This window comes from Schistocerca gregaria, chromosome 3 (genome assembly GCF_023897955.1).
Source record: "Schistocerca gregaria isolate iqSchGreg1 chromosome 3, iqSchGreg1.2, whole genome shotgun sequence".
Classification (NCBI taxonomy): Eukaryota; Metazoa; Arthropoda; class Insecta; order Orthoptera; family Acrididae; genus Schistocerca; species Schistocerca gregaria.
Window position 1 is genome coordinate 534725752 of NC_064922.1, and position 15017 is coordinate 534740768.

Sequence of the window (15017 nt, forward strand, 5' to 3'; positions counted from 1 at the left end):
TGTTATTTTATTGTGCCTGTCTACCGGCGCTTTCCCGCTTGGTAAGTCTTGGAATCTTTGTTTTATAACATGTTCTACATCCTTTAGGATCTCCCCTCAATGGATCATGACATGTATCTTATCTTGTATGGGGACTTATGGTTTTATGTGGCATCAGAACCATAGAGAAGCTTGACATTTTACAAAACAAAATGCAAAAGCACTACACATGGCACTGTGGTATTCGCTGAAAAGTCACTCACCTGTCGATACAAAAATGACTGCCCTTTACACGTTACTTCCCAAAAATCATAATGCTTACAACTTGGCATATAATCATCGCTCAGAAATTGCTGGCCAGGTTTGATACAGAGTTCTTTCATACTTCTTACAGTCCTGATGTCCCGATCGTCTCGCGAAGCACCCATAAATGACCTGAAATCTTTTATTCCTGGGAAAAGTGCGGCGGCTTGTTTCATTGCATCAACATTGAATTCTGGATTCCTCATGAAACAAAAATAAAAAGAATTACAAGTGCTACAACCCACTGCACACAATTAATACTGAGAGAGTAAGTAAAAGTACCCTGATTTAAATGTGAAGTACAGACATCTTACTTGCCGTGGCAGGTAAAAAAAAATGGCTTACTGTATAAAATAACATCTCCTCCATTCAGAAAATGGTATTTCAGCCAAGTATTTGAAGCCCATCTTTTGTAGTGTTGGTGCATTTTGTTTCCTCACAGCTAGACGGTACAAGTAGGTTCTGCACTTTGCACTATGTCTTGAATGAAATGTATCTGGGACTAGCTGACACTTTTGCACTCTAAAAGGACATAAGTAATTGACAGTTGAGCTAAGCAGCCCTTTTGGTGTACCAAAACACCTTGCTTACTCTTTGTTCCACAAATCCTTACCTAAGTCCAACTTTGGCCTTCTCAAAATACCTGTTGAAACCTACAGTCAGACACTCTGGGTCATACCCACCACCTGTATGGCGCTCTAGATCAACATGGGCAGATGAAAGTAACGCATGGACACCTTTGTCAGTTCTGAAAAGATTAAAATATGTGGGATCACTTTTCCGCTTCCTTTCTTTTACATACTATAGAAAACAATTTTCTTTTGTCTATGACAGTGGAGGGTCCACAGTAATAAAAAATGCATGAGTAATTCTTTACAGTTTTCCTAAAAAGTTTTGGAGACAAGTATCATTACAAAACTAAAATTCAAACATTCATAAAGCAATTTTTAATCAAAATTATGCTGAATTAAAATGTTTACATGTAGTCTTCTTTTAAACATACAGTGCTACAATACAATCACTATAATAGGAGAAAGGCTAAAATACCACATCCAGAAATAATGCAGGCCAGTCATCCTGAAAAAGGCAGCTGGAGGAGGAGGAGAGAGGGGGGAGGCCAAGCACGTGAAAGACTAAAGGTTGAACAAAGACTAAATGTGATGTCTTCCCTATTATCTTCTGTCTGTAAATTTAATAAATTAGCGTCTCCCGCTGTGGTTTCTGTTAGTAGATTCGGGCTAATTTCAAAAACTACTCCAGTGATTTTGATACAGTTCTCACTAATACATAGACTGGGCCATGATGAAGGTTTGTGTATATAATTTATTACCGTTAAGTAATGATGAGTGTGTAAACACATGTATTTCTATCTGCTCCATATTTAATTAGCACTTGGAGTGACATCTCTTAGCAATGATGGAAGCCACGACCTAGTCAGAGAGGAGGCAGAATCTCTAGTGGACAAAGCAGTAAAGTAACAGATGCTGCACATCCTTCCTCCCCCCCACATTTTTCTATCTTTATGCAATGGCTAATCTCAGGAACTATTGTAAGGAGTTTAGTACAGCTGTCACTAACAGATAGGTTCACAGGGAATGTTAATGTATATCTACACATAATATGGTACAAAGAAGTAGTCCAGCCACAGATACTTAGTGCTACCCATGTGAAGCCAGGATAGGTCGCTAGTTACAATATATAGTAGTCATTTAAAATGTGGCACACCAAAATCTGTAAATGATAAACAGTTCACAATGGTGGACCCTATAACTAGAAGCCAAATCTATATTTTAAAGCAGAGGGCATGATTCAGAGGAGTGTTGTAATTACTCTCTCTTCTTAGGAGCAGGAGCAGTATGTGATAGGCCGTGGCCAAGTGGTGAATGGTGGATCCCACTTACTGCATCTTGTTGACCCTCACTTCCAACTATTATTGTCCCAGCTGACACACAAGTACATTTCTCTGTGGGGCAGTTGCACCAACAAATGAGCATCATCTTGTGACACTGCAAGTACCATAAAGAATCCTTAGTTGCTACACCTGTGAGCTCATTTCTCTGAGTTTCCATGTACCTCGCTATCCACCATATTTTCGGGGCCATTTGTAAGCATGCAACAGTGTTGTTGGGCTGCAGAAAGATATCATGGACAAATGGAAAATTTTCTTTGCTGCAGAAAGATATCATGGACAAATGGAAATTTTTTATCGAGTTATCTCCAGCCAATTCTATGCCAAGTTAAACCAGGCCAACACATCATGTAACAATCATAATGACAAATAGGCAGACAGCCAATACTGCAAATAACATGCCACACCCTGGAAACTACTGCTTCACCTCACTTGGGTAAGAAGACTGAATCCTTAATTCAGCAAAATGATCTCACTGAGAAGAGATTATAATATCATTCTGACAGCACAGCACAGAACAACAAGAAGGAATAAATATTCCACAAGAACACCCATCAGCCAGTTCACATGGCAGAAAACCACCAAGCAACGAAAGTCACTTTTATGACACCGAAGGGCGGTGAACAATGCTGATGAAGCCAGAAAATGAGGACACACACAGTCATCCTTGGCAAGACATAACATCATTGCCTCAGATGAACATTAATAAATACTGAGGTTCACAAGCCCATATGCAATTCAGTTACAGTGAACCAGCTACAATGCAGACTCTGCGATGTGCTCCTTACTATTTGCCAGATGACTTCTACTTTCGAGATAGTTGCCCACTTGACCTGCCAAAAATAGTAGCTGTGAGCTGCCAACATCTCATATGCTGTTGTAAAGTCTGGGGGATTTCTACCTCCAGCTTGCTGAGAGCCAAAATGATGGTGTTTGGCACACCATCAACTTATCACTGTATTCGGGATGCATGCTTATGGCTTGCATCTGTGAGCAGATTCTGGTGTCCATGGCCTACATCTGGTGAAGATGCCATGCCAACAGTCATGACACTCCATCTTGCTTTTGTTACCCCCCACTGATAGCAGCATGCCAAGCAGCCAGCAACCAACACTATGGATTGAATGAGAATACTAATGTTAACACTGATTTGTAACATAGTTTTTACAATAGAGTGTGTATGTAGCGCCATAAAAATCAATGATAACTAAAAAATTACACCACATTTGTGATTATTTAGTTTCCTAAGGAGATATGAAATTGTGCATTACAGGACAATTTAATGATCATCTTGCAACGTACAGACAGCTACTGAATAATATTGTTTTCCTTGGCAAAGTCCTAGTAAGCACTACAAGACCAGACATTTTACAAAAGACATTGTACATCGATCCAACAAAGCAGAGTTTCGTTTGCTACACTTTCACCCAAATCAGTGAATGTGGAATGCAGTAAACCTATATGAAATCCAACCTACATTATTCAATGTACCAACTGAACCAACACAACTGTAGTGTAAGGAAAAACCACACAGATGTGATAATATTTCATCAACAACAATAAAACTGTTCACAGGAGAAACCAATTCCACAATTGTTGCTAAATCTGAGCCACAAATGGCAAGAATCTTCAACACAATCACTTCTGAAAGAAAAGTAATTACATTTACAAAAATATTGGTGTATTAGAATTGGTTAATCATTAGACTCCATAAAAAAAAAAATTGTGTCAAGGAAAGTACCTATGAAAATACCAGCTGACAACAACAGAAATACATGCTCCTCATGCATGACATGTGTTTATATTCGATTGCTTTCAGCAAAATAAGCTGCAAATATAGTTATATTCAAAAGTATTTCTTCATGAATGAGTTGTAGCTTATGCCACTGAATCACTGTTTGTTTTTACTTGTCTCTTGGTAACTTACTAATGCATGGAAGACAAAAATATAACAACTAATCAGTTAATTAAGTATAAAATAATTTAAAACAAATATTAACCTTACGACTCATCTGAACGTCTGCTTTTTCACCACTTGGAGCACTATTGTCAAACAGTAACAACTTTCACACTAAAGAGTGTGAGCCAGCAACAATGCAGATTCTGTGATGTGCTGCCTATCATTTGACAGATGACTTCTACTTTCGAGACTGCTGCCCACCTGAGCCGGCCAGAGTGGCCGAGCGGTTCTAGGCGCGGTCTGGAGCCGCGCGACCGCTACGGTCACAGGTTCGAATCCTGCCTCGAGCATGGATGTGTGTGATGTCCTTAGGTTAGTTAGGTTTAAATAGTTCTAAGTTCTAGGGGACTGATGACCTCAGAAGTTAAGTCCCATAGTGCTCAGAGCCAGCCCACCTGATCTGACGAACATGTTAACTGCGAGCTGCCAAGGTCTGATTTGCTGTTGTGAAGTCTTGAGGATTTCAACCTCCAGCTTGCTGATAGTCAAACTGGTGGCGTTTGGCTCACCATCAACTTGTCACTGTATATGGGAGTCGTGCTTAAGGCTGCTGCCCCCCAAATCACATTTGTGAGCAGATGCCAGTGTCCACAGCCTACCTCTGGTGAAGAGTCCATGCCATAACTCTGCTCTACCACCTATAACGCCTTCAATGTCCACAAGAATGCCCTAGTAAAAATCACTTGACAATCTCGTGGTCAACGCCACTGTATGAGCAATGCTTGCAGCCCACTACCCTGCATGGCACCACCGTAAAAGAGCAGCTTTGACGGAGACAACAGACTCAAAATCGTGCTGAAGTGGATGAGTCAGCACATTCCATGGCTGTGTGCTGGACCCACTGCCCTTTCCATGGCAAGGGATGATGATTCAGTTGTAACACTTAAATTGAATAGATGTATGTCTTGCTAATGCAATTCCATTAAGCACAGAGTGCCAACTGGTCTTCGTCACCATATTCCACATTTCGCCATCCTGCAGACATAAGGGTTTCATCTCAAGCCCTTGCAACTTGGAGTCAGAAGTGTTTACATCAGCTGCTGCTGCTGCTGCCATAGTTGAAACATGTCTGCAGCATCACTGTCGTTGCCATCTGGACTTCCATCCTGGGGTAATGCAGTGTAGTGAGTGAGCATCTTTCTGTTGTTCTTTCTGGGTGTGTATATTGTGTGGGGCATGTCTGCAGCATCATTGTCGTTGCCATCTGGACTTCCATCCTGCTGTAATGCAGTGTAGTGAGTGAGCATCTTTCTGTTGTTCTTTCTGGTTGTGTATATTGTGTGGGGCATGTCTGCAGCATCATTGTCGTTGCCATCTGGACTTCCATCCTGGGGTAATGCAGTGCAGTGAGTGAGCATCTTTCTGTTGTTCTTTCTGGTTGTGTTTATTGTGTGGGGCCTTGTTGAATTGTACAGACATTGATGCTAACGTCAAAGTGTCATTTGTTAAACCACAGGAACTTGCAGACTTATCGCTGTTTAGAGGAAATGCCACGGAAGTTTATTTAACACCAGTGATGTGCAAATGTTGTAATTTAGTGAGGCATTAGTTGCCATCTACTAAGTCAGTACCACCTACATGTGACATATGTACACAGTTTGGTCTTTTAGCAGAGGAGTGTTCTGAATTGTGTTGGGCCACGATCTAACATGAAAATAATTTATTTGATTGTTATACATAATATAAGTGTAGATTTTTCCCACATCTCTGCTACTGTAACAGCTGTTGTAGAAAATGCAAAGTACTACAAACACAAGTTGCTACAATGGGCCAAACTATTACCACTTTAAAGGGATGAGTATAAATATATGAGCAGGAAAATTAACAATCTTGCAGATTGAAAGTTTACAAGGTGCAGTACAGAAGTTGCAATCGGGATCAGGGGAAGCTAACACAGTGTTGACTGTACCCCTCTCTCCTCTCAATCCATCAGCAGCAATCTTGATGAAGCCTTTTACTGGAAAGACAATGGGGGATGCATTAGCTACCAATAAACTGTGCAAATGGATGATTAAACATATTTACGTGGAACTAGTTTATGATTAGAAGGTGAAGCTGAAACATACATAATGTATCACAGGGCATTTAGTAAGGCAGAAACATCCAGGAGCTAGCTGATGGCTTGAGCCAGCACTGCTGGAAACAAAATACTGCGAGATTTTCTAAGTAAAACTAAGTAGTTTGGTGCACCAGGTCAATGAGTCAGTGGAATCGTACTCGAATAGAATCTGAGCTGGTATGAAGTGCAGAGGCTGATGCAGTTACCTTGCTTGAAGCTGAGAATAATGCTCTTGATGACTTCTTACTTGGTTTTCCCACTGATACGACACAAAGAGCCAAGTTGGAGAATCCATCTGACCTGGTTGCAGCTATTAAGATCACCATGCTGGTGGAAGAAATCAATATTGCTGTGAAAGTGCGTAATGACTGTCAGGTCTTCAACTTCTAAGTAAAGAGCTGTAGATGTGGACATAAGGGTCATCTGCAAATCACTGTTGTCAGTCGGAGGCTACGAATATGGTCGAGTCGCTCATACAGAAAGAGTGCAGGAAAAGGAAACAAGAGATACAGCATCGTAAAAGTGCCCATTAAATGCAAAACTGGAATGCATTGCCTGTTGGATAGCATTTCCAGTAGAACGGAATACTGCACGTGTACGTTTGTAGGGGTGGAATGCTGCTTGTTAGGCATAGTACAGGGGATCTTAGGCAGGGCATGTTAGGTAGGTAGAGACTTCAATCTCCACAGTACAGGTTATGTACAGTAGGTGACAATAACATGAAGTCATTGGACCTAAGAGTTTTCATGGATACACAGAAGTGTTGCTACATGTTGGTGAATGTCATCCAGCAATTATCAAACTATACTTCCTTGATAAACTTTGTGCTTAAATTGATCTTTTCTGATGTACAATTGAACTGAATGGAACTTTGTTTACACTGGGAACAATGACTGTATGTAAGGCAATGTCGCAAGGTACACCAATCATAGATGTGTTGCTCACTGAACTGTCAACACATATGCTAAAGATTGGTTCCCATAGTAATGTATACAGGGAAGTTGGTTTGGATTCCTGTATATATCGATGTACCACAAGAAGTATTATTTGTGGTATAACCACTGAAAAGCAACAAAGTGTAAGATAACATGCACTATTCTGTATGCCAATGCGTGGCACAGGGAGGGGGGGGGGGGGGGGGAGGGGATTGTTTGGGGAAGGAGACCAGACAGTGAGGTCATCGATCTCATCGGATTAGGGAAGGAAGTCGGCCGTGCCCTTTCAAAGGAAAATCCCGGCATTTGCCTCGAGCAATTTAGGGAAATCACAGGAAACCTAAATCCGGATGGCCGGACACGGGATCGAACTATTCATAGGTCATATGATGACCAGAGCTGCAAGCAAACCTTTAGTGCATCTGCATTATGTAAAAAAAGTAAATCACTTTCAAGGAAGTGTTTGACAAGCAATGGAAGCTAAATTGCTATGATTTCTAGGCTTGTTTAAAACAAATGGTCTGCTACCAGTGATGCCTGTTACACAACACCATAACCCGCAGGTAACAACACTCCAGTTTACAGAAATTTATACTGTTTACCAAAGCATAGGTGTCCACTGATGTAAGAATTCATTGATCAACAACTGTCAGAAGAATATTAGGACATACTAATAGTCCATGGAGGGCAATCATCATCACTATTCTGAAGAAATCACCAGATGGTACAAAGAAATGCTGGTTCTGTTGTTATTACTGATACCTGAATGCAAAAACTGTTACAGACACACATCCTATCCCCAATATTACTGAGACATTGTACAATACATGCCAATACAGATATTTTTCAAGAATGGATTTAACAAGTGGATATCATCAGTTAGAAGTAATTCCAGAAGACAGGATCAGTATTGCAGAATGCCATTTGGACTCAAAAGTGCACCAGCTACATTTCAGAGACAGTTGGATGCGTTACTTTGTATGGTATACTTGAATGACATTGTATTTTCAAATGATATGGAAGAACATGTAAAATCTTTGGAACAAGTATTTAACAGGCTATGAACAGCACATCTGATGGTCAACAAAGATAAATGCCATTTTGCACAGACAGAGGTTAGCTACCTATAGCAAGCGATTTGTGGAGATGGTGCAAAAACTGATCCCCAATTAACCCTTTCTCTGCTCCAGACATACTCTTTGCATTCCGTGCTGAGGCGTACTGCTAACCAAATGCTGATGCCTATGCTTCGAGATGGCATTCTGACCAATATGAATTACTTATCATACAATTTTCAAAAACTTCGGTGAAAAAAAATTTGATTTTTGCCCATCTTACAGTCTGATATCTCCACTAGATACAGAAATGAATTTCTTTTAGTCATCCATTAACTTACTGGGCTGCATGACATTAAGTAAAACACTGCACAACATTTTAAAGAGTTCACAGAGGTGGAAACGCATTGCATAAACTTTGCATGCGGTTAATTTTAGCTCATACATTCCAGTGAATTAAATGTAGGTAAGGTATTGAAATTTTATTTAAATTGAGAGCAGAATGATATCTCATTTCATTCTCTAGTTACTGCATTTTATATCCTATGGATGGTTGGGCAAGACGTGTCTAGTGTTGCTTATGCGGACTTCCTGGCTGCTGTGAAATACTTATTATTTGCTTTTAAGAAAACTAATACGGGGAAAATTTTGATTTTTGCACATCTTACTCTCTGTTATTGTCTTTTGAAAAAGACTGAATTTCTTTTCATTATATCCCATAGTTACTGTGCTGCCTCAAATTATATAAAACACTGAATGAAATTTTGATTTTGCAGAGATAAAAACACATTGTATAAACTTTGCATATGGTTGATTTTAACTTACACTGCAGTGAATGAAATGTAGATAAAATTCCAAAATTTTATTTAAAATTGAGAGCAGAAGGATACCTCATTTCATTCTTGAGTTGTGTTTTACATCCGAAGAACAGTCATGCATGATGCACTGCTTCACATCCTTGCACATCGTGAATCATGTGGTCATAATAATCATCATATCTCATAAAAGATTCAGGATATCAAAATGAGATATTTTGTAAATTATATCATGTAATGAGGCACATATGTTGTATGATAAATACTCAGGCAACTTTTGTATTCACCAATATATGGAAATAACTTATCCACAGCTGTGAGAGGTTGGCAGCTCAGGACGCATTCAGAGTCCATAGCACTGTAGAAAAACCCACGCGGCGCATGTATATATGTCTCCACCACATGGTGAACAGTGTAAGAGGATGTGTACATACGCCCACAGCAGTGAAAGGGTTTACAGCAGCAGTCTGTTACTTAGCAACATTGCAAACAACCAAACAACTTTAGTCATTCCCGGGCATATGCAGTTATTACAAAAAAATTGTCAACGATATTTTAAAAATTTCCAAACCATTACACCAACTATTAAGAAAAAGTGACACATTTGACATGGAGACCAGAATGCCAAGAAGCATTTGAGGCATTGAGAATTAATCATTTCTTGTGATGCCAGCAGTAGTGTGGCCGGATGAATTCTCAGTCAAAATTTAGATGGTAAAGAACATCCAGCAGCTTATGCATCTACACAACTCAGTAAGGTGGAGTGGAATTACTCTACAACAGAAAAGAAAGTGTTAGCAGTCATTTATGGAATTACTTGCTTTTCCTGTTATTTACATGGTCAGCAATTTAAAGAAGTATACAGCCACGCATCTTTAAAGTAAAGTGAGTGAATTTGATTATGAGGTAGTCCTGAAACCAGGAACGTGGAATATAAACATGGATATGCTGAGCAGAAAAATTATAGTACAGCAAACACTAGATAAGAATGTGGCTCAATGGCAGAAGACACGGGCAGCTGACGTAGATTGTCACACATTCAGACTACAGCTGCAGATCATGACACATGATGGCTTACTCTGCAGATCAAGTACAAACCATGATCAATAAAATATAGAACACCTGTGGTGATTCCGGCAGAGTTCAGAGATGAGGTTTTGCAACAAGCACATGACCACATGTTAGCAGGTTATGATGGTCGCAGAGCTATGGAGAGAAAATTTGCCAAACAATACGTGTGGAAAACCCGGAAATATAATGTGGGACAGCATGTAAAAAACTATATACCCTATGCACAAAGGACTGACATTAGTCAGTGGAAATTCTCACTGCAAAGATTTCCAGAAGTGAAAATCATTTGAAATGATTGGACTGGATATTTTAGGACCCTGCACGACATAGTTGTATATTAATAACACTGGATCATTTTTCTTGCTACACTGAAATGGTAGCAATTCTAGATCAACAAGCTAACACAGTAGCACAAGCTTTTTTTTTTTTTTTTTTTTTTTTTTTTGTTATGGTTTCAGGGCGCAAAACTGCTACGGTCATTAGCACCCGGTCTGTGACTTAATGAAAAGGTAAAAAAACGAAACTGGAAACCAGCAGCAATGGGGACGAAACTCAAAAAATTGGAGAAACAAAAAGCAGAAGGAAAGCTTAAAAAACCACTATAGAAGGGGATTGGGTGTCCCCAAAAAGAGCTTCAAATGACTGACGTCGTCTCACTGGCACTAATAAACTCGAGAACGCATTCGGCTGAGCGCGTGTCATCTGCTAAAATGGAAGATATATCAGGCAACAGCTGTAGACAGGTGCGTAATGGAGTAAAATAGGGGCACTCAAATAAAAGGTGTCTTACCGTCCACAGCTGAGAGCAGTGGGGACAGAGTGGGGGAGGATCGCCACTTAAAAGATGTCGATGGCTAAAAAGTCAGTGCCCTATCCGGAGTCTAGTTAAAATTACCCCTCCCGACGACGCGTTCGGGATGAAGAGGTCCAAGCACAGGGAAGAGCTTTCACGTCCCACAATTTATTATTGGGAAGTGTCGACCAACGTGCATGCCATAAAAGAACAACAAAAAGACATAAAATACTCCACAGATCGGCGAAGGGAATTGTGCGAATAGCTGGCCGAAGAAGAGAGACTGCAGCCTTGGCTGCTATATCGGCCGCCTCATTTCCACAGATACCAATGTGTCCTGGGATTCAGAGTAACGCCACAGAGACGCCCCCAAGTGGAGCAAGTGTAGACAGTCCTGAATCTGGTGGACCAGAGGGTGGATAGGGTAGAGAGCTTGGAGACTGAGGAGAGAGCTGAGAGAATCTGAACAGATAACATATTGTATCCGCTGATGGCGACGGATGTATTGGACAGCCTGGAGAACAGCTTAAAGCTCCACAATATAAACCGAACACTGGTCGAGAAGCTGAAATCGATTTGGGGTGTTGCCAACAATATAGGCACTCCCTACACCAAACGATGTTTTTGAGCCATCAGTTTAAATAAATGTGGCTTCCTTCATTTGTGCACATAGAGCAGAAAATGCCCGATGATAAAACAAGTGAAGGGGTACCATCCTTGGGAAACGGACAAAGGTCACGGAGCAGGCAGGTCCGGGGACGGAGCCAAGGCTCTGCTGTACCCCAAGCTTTTAGGAAAGCGAAAGGAAAGAGAATGGGGCAGTTGACGGAAGTGGACTCCCGGCGGTAGTAGGGAGGAAGGGCGGCCTGCATACCCTAAATCCAAGGAGGCGTCAAAAAAAATGTCATGATCCGAATTTGCAGGCATGGAAGACAGATGGCTAGCATAACGACTCAGAAGGACAGATAACCGATTGGACAGCGGAGGTTCAGCAGTCTCAGCATAAAGGCTTTCCACAGGGCTGGTGTAAAAAGCTCCAGACACTAAACGTAATCCACGGTGGTAGAAAGAGTCGAGACGGTGAAGAATAGACGGCCGAGCAGAGGAGTAAACTATGCTTCCATAGTCCAATTTCGAGCACACAAAGGCGCGATAGAGTCGGAGAAGGACCACTTGGTCCGCTCCCCAGGAGGTACCATTCAGGACACGGAGGGTGTTGAGGGATTGCAGACAATGAGCCAAAAGATAGGAAACGTGGGAGGACCAGCACAGTTTTCTGTCGGACATAAGACCCAAGAATTTAGCGATGTCCAAAAATGGAAGGTTGACAGGTCCTAGATGTGAGGAAGGTGGAAGAAACTCCATACGACACCAAAAATTAACACAAACGGTCTTACTGGGAGAAAAGCGGAAGCCTGTTTCAATGCTCCAAGAGTGGAGGCGATCGAGACAGCCTTGAAGACGTCATTCAAGAAGGCTGGTCCGTTGAGAGCTGTAGTAGATTGCAAAATCGTCCACAAAGAGGGAGCCCGAAACATCAGGAAGGAGACAATACATAATTGGATTTATGGCAATGGCAAACAGTACAGCACTTAGCACGGAGCCCTGGGTTACCCTGTTTTCTTGGGAGAAAGTAAGGGAGAGAGTAGAGTTCACCCGCACTCTAAATGTGCACTCTGCCATAAATTATAAAAGAAAAGGGGGCAACTGACCTCGAAAGCCCCAAGAGAACAGTGTGCGGAGAATGCCTGTCCTCCAACAGGTATCGTACACTCTCTCCAGATCAAAAAATATTGCTACTGTTTGGTGTTTCCAGAGAAAATTGTTCACGATATAAGTGGAGAGAGCAACAAGATGGTCAACTGCAGAACGATGCTTTCAGAAACCGCATTGGGCAGGTGTTAAAAAGACTGCGGGACTCCAGCCACCAAGCTAAACGGAAATTCACCATACGCTCTAAAACCTTACATACACTACTCGTGAGAGAAATGGGGCGATAGCTAGAGGGGAAATGTTTTTCCTTTCCAGGTTTCGGAACAGGAACGACGATAGCTTCCCGCCATCGTCTGGGAAAAGTACTGTCGGTCCAAATTCAATTATAAAGGCGAAGGAGGTAACACAGACTAGGGTATGATAAATGCAGCAACATTTGGATGTGGATACCATCCGCTCCTGGGGCGGAGGAGCGAGAAGAAGAGAGTGCATGTTGGAGTTCCCACATGGAGAAAACAGTATTGTAGCTTTCACGATTTTGAGAGGAGAAAGCAAGAGGTTGCACTTCCGCTGCACGTTTCTTCGGGAGAAACACTGGCGGGTAATTTGAAGAGCTCGAAATCTCAGCAAAGTGTGGACCCAGGGTCCACTAATGCATCATGCGCGACAGTGAGCCCAGAGACCGGGGAGAAACTAGGCGCACCAGATAACCGTCGAATCTGACTCCAAACTTCCGAGGAGGGAGTGAAGGTGTTAAATGAGCTATTAAAGAAGTCCCAGCTTGCCTTCTTGCTATCGCAGATGACACAACGGCATTGCACACGGAACTGCTTATAGTGGGTACAGTTGGCCAAAGTAGGAAGGTGTCTGAAAACTCTAAGAGCACATCGCCGTTCACGTATTGTGTCACAGCATGCCTCGTTCCACCAAGGAATGGGGGGATGCCGGGGCAATTCTGAGGTGCGTGGTATTGAACGTTCTGCAGCTGTAAGAATAACGTCTGTAATATGAGTGACCTCATCGTCGATGCTAGCAAAGTGACAGTCATTGAATGTCGCTAGACATGAAAAAAGTGTCCAATCGGCTTGGGCCAACTTCCAGTGTTGCGGGCGCATATATGGCAGTTGTGGCTGCAATCAAAGGACACATGGAAAGTGGTCACTCGAGTGTGTATCAGCAAGGGCGAACCATTCGAAGCGCCGAGCTAGCGGAGCAGTACCGACCGAAAGGTCCAAATGAGAGAAATTTCTCGTAGAGGCAGACAAAAATGTAGGGTCCCCAGTGTTGAGGCAGACAAGATCTGCTTGGTGGCAAAATGTCAATAAATAGTGAGCCACGCAGACAAGGATGTGGAGATCCCCAAAGCGGGTGGTGGGCATTGAAGTCCCCAACCAGCAAATAGGGGGGTGGAAGCTGACCAAGAAGATGAAGGAGATCACCTCGCACCATTGGTGTGGACGATGGAATGTATACAGTACAAAGAGAGAAGGTGTATCCAGAAAGGGAAAGACGGACAGCAACTGCTTGGAAGGAAGTGTTTAAGGGGATTGGGTGATAATGGAGAGTATCATGGAGAAGAATCGTGAGTCCTCCATGTGCTGGAGGGCCTTCAACAGAGGGGAGATCAAATTAGACTGACTGAAAATGGGGGAAAACAAAGCGGTCGTGGGGATGCAGCTTTGTTTCCTGAAGACAGAAGATGACCAGCGAGTAGGATGGTAAGGGGATCGTCAATTCACCCCAATTGGCTCTAATGCCACAGATATTCAAATGGATACTGGACATAGGGTGGACAGAAAATGGAAGAATGTGACCAAGGTTGCCGTCAACTCAACTACTGCTCAGAGCTTGCGACCGAGACAGCGTGGAACGGCTTTCAGCCGAAAGCAGAAGATCCTGATCCATAGGTTGTTCAGGAGCAGCTCCTGCCACGAGCGATTAGCCGGTTGATCGGCCGCCAGCAGTGCGCTTCGGCGACACAGAAGACGGCCGAGTGTGGCTACTGCCAGGTGGTGCTGTAGATGAGACACGCCAAGGCGGAGAAGGAGAGGAACTGGGTTTCTTATTAGCCTTCTTGGAAACAGGATGTTTAGATGAAGGAGGAACCGATGGTTGTGAAGTTGGGGTACGTAAAAAATTTTCACAAGTAGATCCTTTTTTGGAAGTCCAGGTAGTCTGACTTTTGGGCTCGAGATTTAACAGAACTCGATAAAGGGTGAGCCACAGAGTGAGCAGGCGAAAGTGGGGAGGTTGAACGGGTGATCTTTGCGCTGGCCGATCTGACGACTGTGGAACTAAAGGTAAGATCACAAGTCTGCGTGGCCACCTCCTTTGTTGGCCGAGGAGAGCCCAGGACAATGCTGTATTTTCCTATCTGAGATACAGTGGGCTTTCGACTGGCGAATAATTTTCGAGCAGCAAAGGT

The 15017-nt window shown here is 42.4% G+C and overlaps 1 protein-coding gene across 3 annotated transcripts in view; it reads right to left on the bottom strand.

Moving 5' to 3' along the window:
* LOC126356258 (tRNA pseudouridine synthase-like 1) overlaps positions 1-15017 on the bottom strand; it is a 93821-nt gene that overhangs the window by 40153 nt on the left and 38651 nt on the right. For all 3 annotated transcript variants that reach the window (XM_050007095.1, XM_050007097.1, XM_050007096.1), the window contains exons 3-5: positions 896-1030; positions 628-804; positions 243-483 (exon numbers count right to left, since the gene is read on the bottom strand). In XM_050007095.1, the coding sequence (XP_049863052.1) occupies positions 243-483; positions 628-804; positions 896-1030 (553 nt within the window). The remainder of the gene's footprint in view (positions 1-242; positions 484-627; positions 805-895; positions 1031-15017) is intronic.